Consider the following 17,820-nt stretch of genomic DNA (forward strand, 5'->3'; position numbering starts at 1 on the left):
GGGGGGGGGACACCAGATGGATAAAGATATCCTCTTTGACTAACAGCAGGAAGGGAATCTGACGGCTGGGATTGTGGATGGGGAGAGGGGCTCATTCATGGTGTCTGAGAGAAGGGAAGGGGGCTGAGAGCCAGGGATCTGCTGTTTATTCCCATGGGCGTTCCATTCCAAAAGAAATGCAGAAGGGGAAAATTCTACCAATGGAAACAAGAGAGCATGGAGCTTCAAAAGAAAGAATCTGGAGACGGGAGGTGTGACGTTAACATATGAGAGTGCTGGAGGTGAAATAGTTAAACAGGTTACCCAATCAGAACCCAGGGGGTGGAGTCAGAGGGACTATAAAACCAGCTCTGGGAGGGGTGAAGGGGGGCGTTCATTGGGAGTTGGGTGGTTGGTTGGAGTGGGAGTGAATTGGGATGGAGTCTGTGGGTAGGTTGAGTTAGTGTAGCTGTTAAGTTGTGGGTGAACATATCAGACGACACAACGATTCTTCAAACAGCTCTTTTTATAATGAAATGTTTTAGAATGTTGGATTATTTGATTATTTGATTGTTGTTAGCCCCCCTGAGCCTGGCTTTGGCTGGGGAGGGCGGGATATAAATAAAATTTATTATTATTATTGTTGTTGTTTATTCAGAGGCCAGAACAGAACTGAACTGAAGGGTTCAGTCAGCCTGCTTATATAGAGCTCCAGTACCATGTAACTGTAACAATTTTCTAAAACTATCCAATCACTGAACGTCACTTTCGATCCCTTATTTGCATAACTATCTACAGTATCCCCCTGCTGGCCCAGGGTGAGAACTTCAGTACATAACAGTAGCGAAATAAGCTGAGTCAGGAACAGTTAGGAGCTAGGAAGACAAGTCAACATCTGAGAGGTGGTTTAGTGAGTGAGAGCAGGTAGCGGAAGTTATAGGTCTGAATAGGCACCCCATGATTGTAATTGACCGATACCGTTTATGAAACCACACACTTGTTAAACTGCAATACATAAACAGAAGTTTAATTTCCAATTTAACCTGACTGGACTCAGTATTGTACCAGGTAGGGCCTGGGTGGCGGCAGCGAGAAATAAAGTGGTGGCACAGGGATCAATAGACAGTGAAATGTCCGGGGATCCTGTGTGATCGCCACAGGAGGTTGTGTGTTCAAGAACTCCGCAACTTGTTCCCTTCAGAGGGGAATGGCACACATGTCATAAAAACGTGGGATGGTGACAAAGCCAACCAGCATGGGAGAGATGTCAATCTGTTCAGAAGGGATGGGGGATTTGAAGCGGAAGTTCTGCAGGATGCTGGTGAAGATGAGGAAGAGCTCCTTCCGGGCTAGTTGTTCCCCTAAGCAATAGCGCTTCCCTAGGAAAGAGGAGGAAGGTGAATATGGGCTTTCACAGTGCCGTTATAGACAACTAAGGAGTGTTTGGGAAAAGAAGGGGACTGACTCACCAACAGAGAAAGGCATAAAAGCCTCATTCTTCTTGAACTGCCCTTTCTCATCCAGGAAATGTTGGGGGTCAAACACGTCTGGTCTTGCAAAGTGTTGGGCGTCTCTCAGCACAGACCCGAGCATGGGAAACACTTCAGTCCCCTGAGCAAGAAAGGGAGAGAAATGAGAAGATACAGGAGAAATGGGAGATTCTTCTGGGGGGCAAGAAATCATTCTGAGATTTGAGGCTGCATATTCCACGCTCCAACACCAGACTGTTAAAGTTTGTGGGTCGTAATACCTTTGACCCATGGAGTCTGCTGCAACGGCACTGCAATAAATCTGATTTATTGGCACTCCGACAAACTTCAATGGTGCCCACACGCTTCCACTCGTGCGCTGCCTCTCTTCTCAGTTGTCAGATAGTAGCAGAGTTCACATGTAAAAGCGTAAAATGGCTTTGTCTGTGTCTGCGTGGTGTCTTCAATAACTCAACTCGACACCAGTGCTTCTATTCTATCCCTCTTTATTTAGAAGCATACAAAAAAAATCAGAAAAGAAAAACCTACAGAATCTAGCTGCATGCTCACAGCTTTCTGTCTCTAACAAAAATGAAACTACCTTGCTCACATTCTCAGACAGACTGCTCTCTGCAGCCCCCAGAGAGCACAAAGGAAAATGCCCGGGTCATGTGGGCAGTGCACCCAGTTAATAAAAGCGCTTCCTGGAGTGTTAATGCTTAACCGTCCAGAACCCACCCCAGAAAGTCCACAAATGCAAGCAACTGTAGCAATCCATCGCTTTAGATCAGGCACCTCCAACCTGCAGCCCTCCAGATGTTTTGGCCTACAACTCCCATGATCCCTAGCTAACAGGACCAGTGGTCAGGGATGATGGGAACTGTAGAGGAGCCCATGTGGTCCTTCTGCTGGCATATCTGCACAGGACTGTCCTTGCAGCTGCCTCGCTCCTCCTGCTAAGCCACAGCGATGCCAGGAAAACAAAGGAATACTGCCAGGCCTCCCCAGCATCCCCACCTCTGTTTCCCTGATTGTTATCATTCAGAGAGTAAGGACAGGTGGAACAGATGTGTTTGGGGAACGTCACTGAGCCACAAACTATATCTGGAAGGGTGGAGTCTAAGTCTAAGGAATTAATAGAACCACAATACCTTGGGAATGGTGTATCCCCGGAACTGGGTATCATGGGTCACACATCTTGCTACTCCCGAGGGGAACATGTTAGTGAATCTCTGGATCTCGTGGATCACAGCATCCGTGTAGGGCATCAGGGGACGGTCATCCATGTTGGGAGCGCGATTCGAGCCAATCACCCGTTCAATCTCTTCGTGGACTTTCTCTGTTGAGAAATCAGCAGGATGAGACCAAAAGTGCTATTTGCAGCTTCCAGGGAGCTAAAGAAGGATCCCAGCTCATAGCTGGGAAAGCAAAGAGGGAGCTTCCCATAGAAAGGCATGGAGACATCTCTCCACCCTATTTTCCTCCCCCTTCCGCAGTCACCTTCAACCTCCGGGTATTTCAGCAGAAGCAGGAAGCCATAGCGCAAGGTGGTGCTGATACTTTCTGTGCCAGCGAAGAAAATGGTGAGGGTCGTCATAACCAGATTCTTTAGGAAGAACTCTGTGTTTGTGTTTTCCTTCTCCTAGTCAGAAGGAAAATGGTAAAGGAGGTTAAAATCTGGTTTTCAGGTGTCTTCAAAGTTTGTTCTCTACTACTGATTGGCTGAGCGGCAGTGATGTCATGATTAAACCAATGAGAGTGAAGGGACAGTTGAGTAGTGTTGAAGAGGTGGCTTCGTTCCAGGGACTCTAGTTTCCTTCCAGAAAAAAATATAGTCATATTTTATAGAATAAAATCGCCATACCTGCTGCATTTTCACCAGGAAGCAGTCAATGAAATCCCGAGGGGCGTTGGGGTCCAGGGTCTCCTCGTGGTCTTTTACCTTCTCCATGATGAACTTCTCCAACCCTAAGAGCTGCTTGAAGGCTTTATGTTGTGGGCCAGGCAGGTACTGCATGACGCCCGAGAACATGTCATAGAGCTGTTTGTGTTGGTTTCAGAGGGGAGAGAAAACAGATATTGCACAAAGTGAAGCTGAGATGAAGGAAGTCACTATGTTTTATCCAGAGCATGCTGATTTGTAATTCTTTTTACCTCTGGGTGAAATTTTGCCACTCAGGATTGTGAATGGGGTGTTTCTGGAGAACAGGAAGGGAGAATCTACCGTATTTTTTGCTCTATAAGACTCACTTTCTCCCTCCTAAAAAGTAAGGGGAAATGTGTGTGCGTCTTACGGAGCGAATGCAGGCTGCGCAGCTATCCCAGAAGCCAGAACAGCAAGAGGGATTGCTGCTTTCACTGCGCAGCGATCCCTCTTGCTGTTCTGGCTTCTGGGATTCAGAATATTTTTTTTCTTGTTTTCCTCCTCCAAAAGCTAGGTGCGTCTTGTGGTCTGGTGCATCTTATAGAGTGAAAAATACGGTACCTTTATGAATAATAACGGAACAAGTGCAGTGGATTATTGTCTCACAGATAAGAAGGCCTTTCAATCAATCAAAAGTTTTAACTTCGACAAAACCGCTGCCGAAGGGCAAGGGGGGAGCGGTTGAGAGTGCTCTCAGCTGCAACATGACTCTGTGGGACGAAGCTTCGCACTGTCTACTGTCAGCAGGAGATTCTCAACTAAAAATATTCAAGATGAAATGAAAGGGTAAGAAGAATTTGGCATCTTCTACCATTTTGATTGAAGAATCAGATTGGATTTAATTAGACGGAATTCGGCAATACACGAAGGGTTAAAACAGGAGGTCCACCCTTCGATTTCTGGATAAATTACGTTCCATGGAGAAAAGTTGCAAGTAGAAGAACTTATTTTATTAAAAACCTATGGACAAGTTCCTGCTGATGGGCCACCAAAACCCATTCTTTACTGATTGCCAATATCAGGAGATTAAAAGACGCCTGCTTCTTGGGAGAAAAGCGATGACAAACCTAGATAGCATCTTAAAAAGTAGAGACATCACCTTGCCAACAAAGGTCCCTATAGTAAAAGCTATGGTTTTCCCAGTAGTGATGTATGGAAGTGAAGCTGGACCATAAAGAAGGCTGATCGCTGAAGAATTGATGCTTTTGAATTATGGTGCTGGAGGAGACTCTTGAGAGTCCCATGGACTGCAAGAAGATCAAACCGATCCATTCTGAAGGAAATCAGCCCTGAGTGCTCACTGGAAGGACAGATCCTGAAGCTGAGGCTCCAATACTTTGGCCACCTCATGAGAAGAGAAGACTCCCTGGAAAAGACCCTGATGTTGGGAAAGATGGAGGGCAGAAGGAGAAGGGGACGACAGAGGACAAGATGGTGGGACAGTGTTCTTGAAGCGACCAGCATGAGTTTGACCAAACTGCGGGAGGCAGTGGAAGACAGGAGTGTCTGGCGTGTTCTGGTCCAAGGGGTCATGAAGAGTTGGACACGACTAAACAACTAAACAACAATGATGCTGTGTTGAGAGACAGAAAAGGGAAGGCGGTGCCAGATTCCTGGGAGCGTCAGGGAGCCCTAACACCACTGTCTCAAACCTTTCGTTTATGGCTGTGGAAAGGAAAGTTCTTAACAACTGAACTTTATTCATAATTGCATATTATCACTAATAGATTACAGTCATACCTCGGGTTGAAGTTGCTTCAGGTTGAGCGTTTTCGAGTTGTGCTCTGCGGCAACCCGGAAGTAATGGAACGCGTTACTTCCGGGTTTCGCCGCTCGTGCATGCACAGACGGTCAAAATGACATCACGCGCATGCACGGAAGCGGCAAATCGCGACCCGCACATGTGCAGACGCGGGTTGCGTTCGCTTCAGGATGCGAATGGGGCTCCGGAATGGATCCCGTTCGTATCCAGAGGTAAGGTAAAGGTAAAGGTACCCCTGACCATTAGGTCCAGTCATGACCGACTCTGGGGTTGCGGCGCTCATCTCGCTCTATGGGCCGAGGGAGCCGGCATTTGTCCGCAGACAGCTTCTGGGTCATGTGGCCAGCATGACTAAGCTGCTTCTGGCGAACCAGAGCAGCGCATGGAAATGCCGTTTACCTTCCCGCCGGAGTGGTACCTATTTATCTACTTGCACTTTGACGTGCTTTCAAACTGCTAGGTTGCCAGGAGCAGGGACCGAGCAACGGGAGCTCACCCCGTCACAGGGATTCGAACCGCCGACCTCAGCAAGTCCTAGACTCTGTGGTTTAACCCACAGTGCCACCAGCGTCCCTTAGAGGTACCAGAGGTATTACTGTACAAAATTGGGAATTTAATTTTGTACTGTGTTGAGGACCCCAGCAGAAGAGAATTGGATTAAGATATATGAAGAGCTTTGTTGAGGATTATAAGATTTCCCTTTGGGAGGAATAAAAGAAGAAAGAAGCTTGAACCTGGCTCAATAAACACAACTGAGACTTTAAGGAACAATTTGCAAGCGACTTTGTACCCCACTCTGAGACATTTTGGAAAAGCGATTTGAATACGTTCCCCCTGGAAAAGTACTGGACCCCCCCCCTGTTGTTTACTGGGAAACTGTACTGAATGGCCTCGGACTTAATCAGGACTGATAAAGAAAACCAGCTGCACTGAAAACAATAGAAGGATAGGGGGCACGGCAGCCAGAGATGAGCTCAGATGCTGAAATTATGGAATTTTTGTACCAATGGAAAAGAGAATTTATGGGAAGTATGGCTAAGATAACAGAGACCATCAGTACTAGATTGGCTCAACCGTATTTTTCGCTCTATAAGACACACCAGGCCACAAGAGGCACCTAGTTTTTGGAGGAGGAAAACAAGAAAAAAAATATTCTGAATCTCAGAAGCCAGAACAGCAAGAGGGTTCGCTGTGCAGTGAAAGCAGCAGTCCCTCTTGCTGTTCTGGCTTCTGGGATAGCTGCACAGCCTGCATTCGCTCCATAAGACGCACACACATTTCCCCTTACTTTTTAGGAGGGAAAAAGTGAGTCTTATAGGGCAAAAAATACGGTAACAACACAGCGGAAGAACCAGAAACAAGAAGAACAGACGCAGGGGAGACTCTCAGGCAAAGACAGGAGGGAAAGTTTGTAAGGGGGGAAAGGCTAACTATTATGAAGACAATCTGGAATCAGAGGTTGAGAGGGAATTTCTTACAGTGCCATCAGCCTCAACAGCTCAATCTGGGAACAGGTGAGGCTGCAGCAACATTCTAAACTTGCTCCAGACAGAACCAAGGCAGATCAGGAGTTGCAGCACCATGGAGAGCTCAGGGTGAGCAACTTGCTCCTTTCCCCCCATCTTTCCCCAGGCTCTTGTGGAGATGTTATTTTCCTACAGGGCTGGGAGAAAGGGGCATCTTCTCTTTGTTAGGAGCGTCCTACTCTCGTGTAGGACCCTGGTAGAGACACATGCCCGACTGGCATGTTCTCTCCCTCCTGGTCTATTGTTCGGGAGCTTTAAAAGCTTTCGTTAGCCCAAACATCACAGCGACTAATGCCAAAAGGCATTAGCACACTTAGGGATCAAACTTAGCATTTGCAGTTTGCATAACAGAACTCAGTAGCTCAGCATTTTGGCTAATCTACGTTTGGACCCCTGACCATTAGGTCCAGTTGTGGCCGACTCTGGGGTTGCGGCGCTCATCTCGCTTTATTGGCCGAGGGAGCCGGCATACAGCTTCCGGGTCATGTGGGCAGCATGACTAAGCCGCTTCTGGCGAACCAGAGCAGTGCACGGAAATGCCGTTTGCCTTCCCGCCGGAGCAGTACCTATTTATCTACTTGCACTTTGACGTGCTTTCAAACTGCTAGGTTGGCAGGAGCAGGGACAGAGCAACGGGAGCTCACCCAGTCATGGGGACTCGAACCGCCGACCTTCTGATCAGCAAGTCCTAGGCTCTGTGGTTTAACCCACAGCGCTACCTACATTTATTTACATATAATACACTCGGAGCATTCTGACTTAGCTCCTACCTCTTTCTCATCAGACAGGAAAGAGAGAAAGGACAAAGGACAATAGTCCCACTTCACGGAACACAATAATACCAAAACATCCTGTCTCCATCACTTCCCACACTGTGGAATGAAAACATACACTGTCATGTGATAGACAACAATCCCATGACTGCAGACACGGGGAATGAATCTCTAACACTCTTTTCCAGGGCCTCCCCCCTGGTGCTCTCCCTGTGCTGCTAGACAGAAGAAGAAGAAGAAGAAGAAGAAGAAGAAGAAGAAGAAGAAGAAGAAGAAGAAGAAGAAGAGTAGTAGTAGTAGTAGTAGTAGTTTGGATTTGATATCCCGCTTTATCACTACCCAAAGGAGTCTCAAAGCAGCTAACATTCTCCTTTCCCTTCCTCCCCCACAAAAAACACTCTGTGAGGTGAGTGGGGATGAGAGACTTCAAAGAAGTGTGACTGGCCCAAGGTCACCCAGCAGCTGCATGTGGAGGAGCGGAGACGCGAACCCGGTTCACCAGATTATGAGACTACCGCTCTTAACCATTACACCACACTGGCTCTCACCACACTGGTGAGGTACTGTGGAAGGGATGTGCTTCCTCAGGCTCAAGAGAAGGCAGTTGACGCCAGCTCTACTTGACCTGGTGCTATGGAAGGTTGTATTGGGCAGCTCCATTCAGCCTTGAACATGATCTGGCTCCTTAGTGGAGATAATGACTCCGATTTCTCCTGGACTGGTACTGCATGCCATGCCTTGAGGAGATTCATTGAAAAGACATTATTCACTCACTCACAAAGGAAGTCCTTCCCATCCCCTCCAATTTACCTGTCCCCAAGAGGTGCAAGTGAACTGTAAGCTACCCAGCATCATGCTCAGCAAGGAGTGGAACTCCTGATCTTCGTATTCAAAGCGGTCACCAAAGGTGATGGAGCTGATGATGTTGCACACCGTGCGGCTCAGGGTGTAGGTGGGGTCAAAGGGTGCACCTAGAAAGAGAGACCCCCAAATCACTGAACCCTGGAACATGTCAAGAAGAGTTTGCAAACCAGTCCAGACTTGCCTCACATTATTCATTTGACCCACTGTTCCATTTTCTTCATAAGCCACAATTTCCTGGCCAAGTTCTCATATATATATATATATATATATATATATATATATATATATATATATAATTGATTTTAACATATAAATTATAAAATGCACCACAAAACTTATACAATCTTTTTAGACTTCCATCAGCACCTCTGATGATCCACCGTTTTAACATTTATGCATTTCTTAACTTTATATTGCCTTTACATCTCTTAACAAATCACCCTTCCCCTTCTCCATTTTTGCAATACTTCTAATCATACTCCTCACAAAACTTCTTGCAAACCTACAAACGTCGTCTGAGCTTCACAAATACTTTTTAAATAGTCCGTAAATTTACTCCAGTCTTCCGTGAATTTCTGGTCCCGCCGGTTTCGAATCCTTCCTGTTAGCTTATCTAGTCCATTAACTTCATCCTCCATTCTTCAATCGTCGGTAATTCTTCTTGCTTCCATTTTTGGGCCAATAAGAGCAAGTTCTCTTTTAGAGGACAAAGCTTATTGGTAATGTGTTTAGCTTAGGCAAAGTTTTCTTCGCACATAACCCAAAATAAATCAAAAACAGCAGTGAGAACATTCAGTATAAAGCCTTCAAATGCCCAGTTAACTTCCAACGGTTTCTAACCCATTAAGAAATATTTCTTGACCCTTTAAGCATGAAGATGTCAAAACTGAGCTCACTTTTTGTTTCCCTCAGGGATTCCAGCAGGAAGTGGGTCTCCTCCAGGATCCGCTCTTCGACGGATCTCTTTCCCATCCCAAAATTCCTCAACGTTGTGATGGAAAATAGTCGTAGCTGTTTGGCCCGTTCCCCATTGCTGAAGCCAAGCCCTGAGAAGCGGAGGAGGAGGAGGAAGGAGGAGGAAGGGGAGCCAGAGGGGGTGCAGTGAATGAGAATGTGGATGAACCCACACAGTGATGAAGAGTGGACCCACAAAAAACCCTTCACATTCTTAATTTTTTCCTGACTTTTAAAATTGTGATTGCAGGAGATGGAAGAACATTGTATGTGCCCGGGTTCCCTCTCATAGGGTGTGTGTGTGTGTGTGTGTGTGTGTGTGTGGATTTGTGTAAAGAGGGTTGTGATCTTTAAGAACAAATGAGGAGGTGAGGCTCAATTGTCTTGAGACATACACTCTCAGCCTCAGTAAAATGGGTATAAAAAATCTACTTCATAGGAGCATGGGAAGGGCCATTGGCAGTGCTACATAATAATAATAATAATAATAATAATAATAATAATAATAATAATAATTTTATTTATACCCGCCCTCCCCAGGCAAGACCAGGCTCAGGGCGGCTAACAACCAATAATAAAAATAAGTTGATTAAAATACAACTTAAAAAACAAGATTAAAATACAACATTAAAACATTAAGATGCAGCCTCTTCACAGGAGGAGAAAGGAAAAAAGAAACAGGGGGAGGGAATCAAACTGATTCTAAGCCAAAGGCCAGGTGGAACAACTCTGTCTTACAGGCCTTGTGGAAAGAAATCAGATCCCGCAGGGCCCTGGTCTCATGAGACAGAGCATTCCACCAGGCCAGAGCCAGTAATAATAATAATAATAATAATAATAATAATAATAATAATAATTTATTATTTGAAAAGGCCCTGGCTCTGGCCAAGGATGGTCCAAGAAGAGACTGACCGTAACCCTGGAAAAGCCAGTCAAACGTGGCTTGCTCTCCACGGCCACCGAACTCTTCCGCCTGGTCCACCAGGGCCTCCTTCACGGCATCGTATCCACACAAGACCACAACACGGCGGGGCCCTAAGTGGATGGTGTAGACAGGACCATATTTCTCACGGATCTGTGAAAAGAGGAGGGCATTGTGTGAGGTGATGGAACAGATGGAGAGATGGAACAAATACATAGACTAGTTTTTAGGAAGACAAGGAAGCTTGTTGTTGTTTAGTGGTGTCCGACTCTTTGTGACCCCATGGACCAGAGCACGCAAGGCATTCCTGTCTTCCACTGCCTCCTGGCCAGTCTTTTGAAATGAGGCAATCTCACTCTGCGATGTATCTTCCCTTAAACAGAAGTCCACTTACTGGCTCATTGTTCCCTTTCCTTGAGGTACCTTGATCCAGGGAGCTCAGTCTGCTTAGCCTTTCCTGCCTTCCTGACATATCTTGCCCCCTCTTTCACCAACACATGATAGCCAGTGTTTTTGAATTCTGGTGCTGGAGGAGACTCTGGAGAGTCCCATGGACTGCAAGAAGATCAAACCTCTCCATTCTGAAGGAAATCAGCCCTGACTGCTCACTGGAAGGACAGATCCTGAAGCTGAGGCTCCAAGACTTTGGCCACCTCAGGAGAAGAGAAGACTCCCTGGAAAAGACCCTGATGTTGGGAAAGATGGAGGGCACAAGGAGAAGGGGATGACAGAGGACAAGGTGTTTGGACAGTGTTCTCGAAGCTACCAGCATGAGATTGACCAAACTGTGGGAGGCAGTGGAAGACAGGAGTGCCTGGCGTGCTCTGGTCCAGGGGGTCACGAAGAGTCGGACATGACTGAACAACTAAACCACAACAACAATCTATGCTTGATGAGCCACTTGAGACACAAGAAGCGAACCTTCTAATGTCTGGTTGAGGAATGTGCACTTGGCGCGTTCCTGCACTGCAGGGGTTGGGGTACATGACCCCTTGGGTCCCCTCCTTCCACACCTCTAGGCTTCCAAGTCCCCGGGTGGCTTGCAAAACTATTGAGGGAGCTTGGGGCTTGGCCAGGAAGTGAGAGGGAAGGCGGATGGATGGACGGACAGGCGTCCAGAGACTTACCTTCATCAGCGACTGATACATGTCCTTTGTGTTGACTTGCAGCAGGTTCCCAATGAAGGGCAGCGGAGTCGGTCCAGGCGGCAGCTTCTCTTTCTTCTTCCATGCCGAGAGGAGCAGCAAGCAGAAGAGGAAGGAGGCCAACAAGAGGGTCCATGGGCCTAGGAGGTCCATGGGGAGGCTGGAGTAGCAACCTGCAGGTGAGGAGCAGAGAAAGAGCGCTCCTAGCATTGCCTTGGGGGAGGGACTGCTAGGTCTGGGAATATTTCCCTCCCCATCAGGCCCGCAGGGAGGGCGTTGGTTGCTCCTGGATCTTCTGCAGATTCATTCACTGTGATGGCCTGGGATTCGGACTCGGAGGCTGAACCTGAGGAATCCCAGCCTGCACAGGATTCCCCACCTCCAGAACCAGCTGAGCTGGGGCATGAGCCTGAAGGGTCCTCACCTGTGCTGAATCCTCAGCTGCAGGCTCCAGCTGAGTCTGCTCTGGCTCAGAGGTGATGGAGGACCCATTGCCTGCAGGTCCTCCACTCTCAACCCCGTCAGAGGAAGCTGAGGTTGCCTCTGGGTCCGGTAACCCTCCAGCCTCTCCTGAGCTGCAGAGGCTCAGGGCAGAGAGGCGGAGGGAACTAAGTTCCCGCAGGAGGAGTGCTCGCCTCCAGGCCAGGAGAGGCGAGTCACCAGAGGATCAGGGCCGCCCTATGCCTCGGGGCAGATAAAAGCTGGTCAGCCCAGTCCCAAGTTGCAGAAGCAACATTGTTGGTTCATAGTTCCTGCCTGAACCCTGTCCTGCTTTCCTGCCTGAGCTCCTGGCCTGCCCTGGCTCCCTGCTTGCAAGCCTGTTCCTGACTTCACCCGGCTCTCTGCGCTGCACCCAGCTTCAGCTACTATGGACTGCCTCCATATTGCTCCTTCGACCTCGGACTGGACTTGGACCTCACCTCTCGGGTAACCCATGGGACCAGCACATTCACTTTTATATTATCCTTTCCTGCCAAGTCCGTTTTTTAAAAAAATTAAAGGCTATGTGGCATAGTGGTTAGAGTGTCGGAGAATGAACTAGAAGAGGTCAAATCGCCACCACACGGCCATGACGCTCACTGGTTGTGACCTTGGGGGGGCCAATCACAGCCTCTCAGCCCAGCCTACCTCGCAGGAGTGTTGTAAAAGTAAAATGGGGAGGAGGAGGAGGAGGAGGAGAGCCCTGTGTAGCACCTGGAGGCCTCTAGAGTGACAAGGAAATGTCATAAATAAAGGATAGAGAAAGAAATAAACTTTTTGCTGCAGTCCATTTATGCCCCACACCCAAGCTCTTCCTAAGGTTTCCTCGATGGTTGCCACTTTCCTTAAAATCTCTGGTTGCCAAGCTTTCATAAGGGTAAGGGGTAAAGGGACCCCTGACCATTAGGTCCAGTCGTGGCCGACTCTGGGGTTGTGGCGCTCATCTCGCTTTATTGGCCGAGGGAGCCGGCGTACAGCATCCGGGTCATGTGGCCAGCATGACTAAGCCACTTCTGGCGAACCAGAGCAGTGCACGGAAGCACCGTTTACCTTCCCGCTGGAGCGGTACCTATTTATCTACTTGCACTTTGATGTGCTTTCGAACTGCTAGGTTGGCAGGAGCAGGGACCGAGCAACGGGAGCTCACCCCGTCGCGGGGATTCAAGCCGCCGACCTTCTGATTGGCAAGTCCTAGGCTCTGTGGTTTGACCCACCACGCCACCCGCGTCCCTGAAGCTTTCATATCCCCCTCTAAAATGTCCAGGGGGAGGGGTAGGAGAGAGACACAGCTCAATAGGGAAATTGGCATGGACGTATAGCCACGCTGGCCGTTCGGTGTCCAAGCAATTTGTCCCCTGATCCTGGTTAAGACAAAAAACGAGGACTCCCTCCCATCCACCACGGCTCAAAGGTCTTGCAAACGCCTCCATCCCTACCTTGGTCGGCTACTCAGTCTGTCCTGCTCCCTTCTCAAACTCCTAGCTGCACACAGGTCCACACCCTTTGCAGCGTCTTACTGAGTTACCCAGAGGGGGGAAGCAGTGGAGGAGGAGCAGAGACTTGGGAATTGTCCTTAAACCACACCCACAGTTGCAGCCATGGACCAAGCCACCCTCCAAGCATCCCTATTTTCCAGGGACAGCCCTGGATTTACAGAAGCCAGATTTACAGATGCCAGAATTACAGAAGCCGGGACCATCTCTGGAAAATAGGAACTGGGGTTCTCTACAGCCTTAAATGAGCCAGATGTATGGGTGCTCCCTGCACCAGAGGAGGACCATGCTCCTGCTTTATCGGCAGGAGATAAATATTTTGAAAGCTTTGCTTGTTTGGCTTGCATAACTTGTTCCACTCTTCTTCTTTTTTTGCATTCTTGTGGCCACCCCTATCTGGAAAAACATTTGTGACATGTGACACACTCTTTGCAAACTAATCTAAATTAATTACAAAGGCTTCAAGGGCAGGCGAACTTTGGACTTCTGTCCTCCTCTGGTCTCCCCTCCATAAAATATTGAAACCAATCAACACAAAGTTAAAACAAACTGAAAACTTGAGAGCTGCGGAACGACCAAGATGAGTCTCCTCTTCGCCAGTGTGGTGTAGTGGTTAAGAGCGGTAGTCTCATAATCTGGGGAACCGGGTTCGCATCTCCGCTCCTCCACATGCAGCTGCTGGGTGACCTTGGGCTAGTCACACTTCTCTGAAGTCTCTCAGCCCCACTCACCTCACAGAGTGTTTGTTGTGGGGGAGGAAGGGAAAGGAGAATGTTAGCCGCTTTGAGACTCCTTCAGGTAGTGATAAAGCGGGATATCAAATCCAAACTCTTCTTCTTCTTCTTCGCCAGCCAGTAGACCTTCTTTGCTTTTATTACAAATACAAATGCAACATCTTTCTCAAGAAAACCTTTCTCTGCAGCCTGGAAGATCTGGAACTAGCCTTGAAAATCAGATAATATGAATATTCTTTACTTGAACTTTGTTATTCTGAACCATGAGCGATTATACTCATTCTGTGTGCCTGGTTTTGGTTTTTTTGCTAGTTACTTTTCATCTGCTGTTATAACTGTTCTGTTTTATGTACCTTATAAAATGCGTGGGGGGGGAGAGATAAAAGGAAATCAAATCCCTAATCCAGCCTTCCCCCCCCAAAAAAAAGTTCTCCTGAAAATTCATCAGCCTTTTAGTACAAATTTCTCCTCACATTGCCTTTTTTTATGTGCACAATTGCCTAATAAGCACATTTCCTTAATGCAATAAACCATTTCCCCAATGCAATGCATCTCTGTATGTTATTTTCTCTGTTATAGACCTTTTTATGCATGCTTTGTACTGCCAGCAAATGCATCTTGGTACCCTTTACTTGGCTGGGGGACTTACACTGCAAAATTCGGAGAAACGCAAATTTCAAGGCATGGCAGCAATCCAGTTCGTGGCTTGTTTCCAAAAGCACACAGCCTCCAGTGAAACACATCCCTTGCTTCCCATTTTACTGCTCTTGTAACAAAGCTATTTGCTTTGGTCACATTTGTATTTAAAGGCTTTCAATGCAAAACCCGTTTCCCAACTCCTGTACGCTTCAGGTGTCTGGCATAATGGGTACCTGCCTAAGCCAAATGGCTTTCAGGCAAAATTTCTACGATCTCTGCTGCAGGTACCCAACTGCGTCCCCAACTCCGTACTTCTGTTAGAAGCTGGTGAATGCCCAATTTCAGCTAAAGCATGGTGGGCTGCCCTAAAACATTGGCTCAGGATTTCAGTGTTTGATCTAGGGAAGGGTTTGTACCAACACCTGGCCAATGAGGAGTTTGTAAGCAAATGGCAGAAAACCAGGGCTAGAAAAGCCACCTCTGTTGGTCTGTCACACCCCCCCCCCAACTTTATTACCTGGGTTATGAAGGCGCCCGAAAAGACGTTAAAGCAAAGATTATGGGATAATACACACAGTGACTTGCAATCTCAATCACACGCAGTCTGTAGTCTACTGGCAGTAAGAGTACAATATGGGCATGTCTTTAAGTTAACATCTTACATTAAAAACCTGACAGTACCAAATTATCGAAGGTTATTCACCAAAGCCAGACTAAACGTCTTTCCTTCTGCAGTGTTGGATGGCAGGTTGAGAGGAGTTCCCTACCAAGACAGACTTTGCTCGTGTGCTCAAGACATCGATTCCATAAAACATATTTTGCTGCACTGTGCGAAATATGAGCAAGCCAGGGCTGAACTTATACTACCCTTGCTGGTACCTTTCCCGGGAAAATCGAGGCTCACTATGTCAGGTTCCCATTGGAAGACCAGACAAACGCTAGAACATTAGCAGTGGCGAAGTTTTATCGATGGTTGCAAGAACAAATAATCCCTATATTCTGAACAAAATGCTTGTTTAACCTGGAGGTAGGCTGTATGAATTGTGCATTGCTTTGTAACGATTTGTTGGGTCTCTGGATCGTAATAAAGATTGATTGATTTAAAGTTCTGAGTTGTCGCAAGTCACAAGGTAGTCAGTTATTGGTAATAGCTGTTGGTTTTCATATAAATTAGTTGGCTTCAGGCACCAGAGCCATTGGAGACCAACTCTGCACTACAAAAATGTCTGCAAATGTAACCTGAAGGCTGGCAACATCAACCCCACCAGGTGGGAATCCCTTGCAGATGATCTTAATGTCTGGAGACATTAGCAGTGACCAGAGGAGGAATGACCGCTGGAAGGAGCACAGAGAGAAGAAACGCCCTGGTGCATCTGCAGCAGCACATCTGGATGCCTACACCTGCCCCATCTGCAACAAAACATGTTTCTCCTGTGCAGATCTCTACAACCACAGCAGGCGCTGTAACTCTCTAATGGTTTGACTTCACCCTCAAAGGTGCCCTCTTCCATTGTCTCCCAAGATAGACGGATGTCAACCAGTTATTGTACATCTGTGGTGGGCAAAGGTTTGTGCATGTTTGGTAAGTAAAAGGTAAAGGGACCCCTGACCATTAGGTCCAGTCATGGCCGACTCTGGGGTTGCAGCGCTCATCTCGCTTTATTGGCCGAGGGAGCCGGCATACAGCTTCCGGGTCATGACTAAGTAACTATATGTAAATACATAATGCTATTAAATTTCCCTCACCCATATGTAAGAAGGTGTATAAATATTTTTCATGCAATATTCTTTGCTGCATATTCTTTTTTTAACTGCAGGGTGTTATAAGAATTCTAAGGTCTCAAATATAAATTAAATGTTCATAAATGTATGGTGCAAACACATACATAAGTATATAAACCACGGGTCTGAAATAGTACAGGAGAGCAATCCTGAAGCCATTTTGACTCTCCCAAATTGACCCTCAAATATTTCTCTGCAAGGAGAAAAGAAATGGGAAAGCCTCCCCATTGTCTTTTGCTTACAAATCCTCTCTTAAGGGCGCACTTGTGTATGAATAATAGGGTGAGCCTGTGACCTGGATTCAGGAACTAAACCATCACAAAAGAATTACCAGGCCGCCCAAGGAAAGCAATCAGTGACCATTAGCAGGTATCCTGGACAAACATGATTTCTGCTGTAGACTGCCTCCTTCTGTGATGTATATACATATGCTGTTTTGGAGGGTGATCTTGGGCTACAGGGTGGGCAATTTCAAAAGTCTATATAAGGGCTTGCGCACCATTGTTCTGGATTCTCTCCTCCCTTCTGTGTGTGGTGACCGGGGACCCTGTTGTAACAGTTCCTTTAATAAAGATCAGGCTTACTAGCCGCTTTGCTTCTCAATATACTCTGGTTGGTTTCTGTTATTTTCTCCTACTGATAGGGAGCCCACTTAAGGACTCTATACAGGCTCTTGGATACCCCATAAGGGAAAACGAGCAGTTGTTGTTTTTCTTATAACAGTTTGGCGAGCCAGCAAGGAGTTTCGGTTGACCGGATTCTGGGGGTGAGGAATTAGATATATCCATTTTTGCAAATGTTTATTTTTTTCAATAAATGTGCAATTCATTGTGGCTGTTTTGAAACCCCTTGTGCTATTCATCCGCCCATCCATCCATTCAACCTCTATTGGCATAATTTGTATTTTTACTTTCCATAGTGGGTTGTGTGGCAAGTTCCCGCCTCCTACCAGTGGTAATAACGACACATGACACCATAATTAAGGTTAATGGGCTAAAATTGGCCACAACTTTATTGGTTACAGGTAAGAGCGGTATTGGCTTAGGCATTGGTTCTGTCATTCTATCTGGCTTCAGCCTGATGGCATGAAGACTGGCAAGGGTTAACACCAGCAGGGGGAGCCCTGCTGATGCACATCAACTAGGTAACTCCCCCGGGGTCACGGCTTGGGGGCGCACTTTAGGCACTGACCTCCATAGGCTTCGGACGAGGCAACGCCCCCCGGAATCCTTTACCAGACTACCCTTCAATATTTGGGGGAGGTGATGGCGCTCCCCCCAACTCATCTACATAACAATACCCCTACCAATGCCTAAACCAGGGAAGTTGTGGCGATTTGCTACAAGGTAGGCGAAAAACCAAATGGCCGGTGCC

At 47.2% G+C, this 17,820-nt stretch overlaps 2 protein-coding genes across 2 annotated transcripts in view; both read right to left on the bottom strand.

The window, feature by feature from the left end:
* Window positions 1-13,254, bottom strand: part of LOC308484232 (cytochrome P450 2A13-like) — a 40,246-nt gene extending 26,992 nt beyond the window's left edge. Inside the window, exon 1 of the mRNA XM_081018992.1 lies at window positions 13,235-13,254. The gene's annotated coding sequence lies outside the window, so the exon portion shown is untranslated. The remainder of the gene's footprint in view (window positions 1-13,234) is intronic.
* On the bottom strand, window positions 1,166-13,306 carry LOC308484233 (cytochrome P450 2A13-like). Its single transcript, XM_081018994.1, has 10 exons — window positions 13,235-13,306; window positions 11,301-11,491; window positions 10,164-10,326; window positions 9,194-9,343; window positions 8,244-8,404; window positions 3,313-3,489; window positions 2,949-3,090; window positions 2,600-2,787; window positions 1,449-1,590; window positions 1,166-1,358 (listed from the first exon to the last, which is right to left on the bottom strand). Exons 2-10 carry the CDS (start codon window positions 11,469-11,471, stop codon window positions 1,177-1,179), a joined length of 1,476 nt encoding a protein of 491 aa, XP_080875120.1. The 5' UTR covers window positions 11,472-11,491; window positions 13,235-13,306; the 3' UTR covers window positions 1,166-1,176.
* Between the last annotated feature and the right edge of the window lie 4,514 nt (window positions 13,307-17,820).

The sequence above is a fragment of the Podarcis pityusensis genome (genome assembly GCF_964106645.2).
Source record: "Podarcis pityusensis genome assembly, chromosome: 8".
NCBI lineage: Eukaryota > Metazoa > Chordata > Lepidosauria > Squamata > Lacertidae > Podarcis > Podarcis pityusensis.

Bases quoted from the DNA above. Each gene is read 5' to 3' on its own strand.
- LOC308484233 (XM_081018994.1), bottom strand. From the start codon at position 11,471: ATGGACCTCCTAGGCCCATGGACCCTCTTGTTGGCCTCCTTCCTCTTC. The intron at 3,091-3,312 runs GTATGGCGATTT...CCTTCTGACTAG, and splicing joins TCCTGGTGAAAATGCAGCAG to GAGAAGGAAAACACAAACAC. The intron at 2,788-2,948 runs GTGACTGCGGAA...ATTTCTCAACAG, and splicing joins GAAATACCCGGAGGTTGAAG to AGAAAGTCCACGAAGAGATT.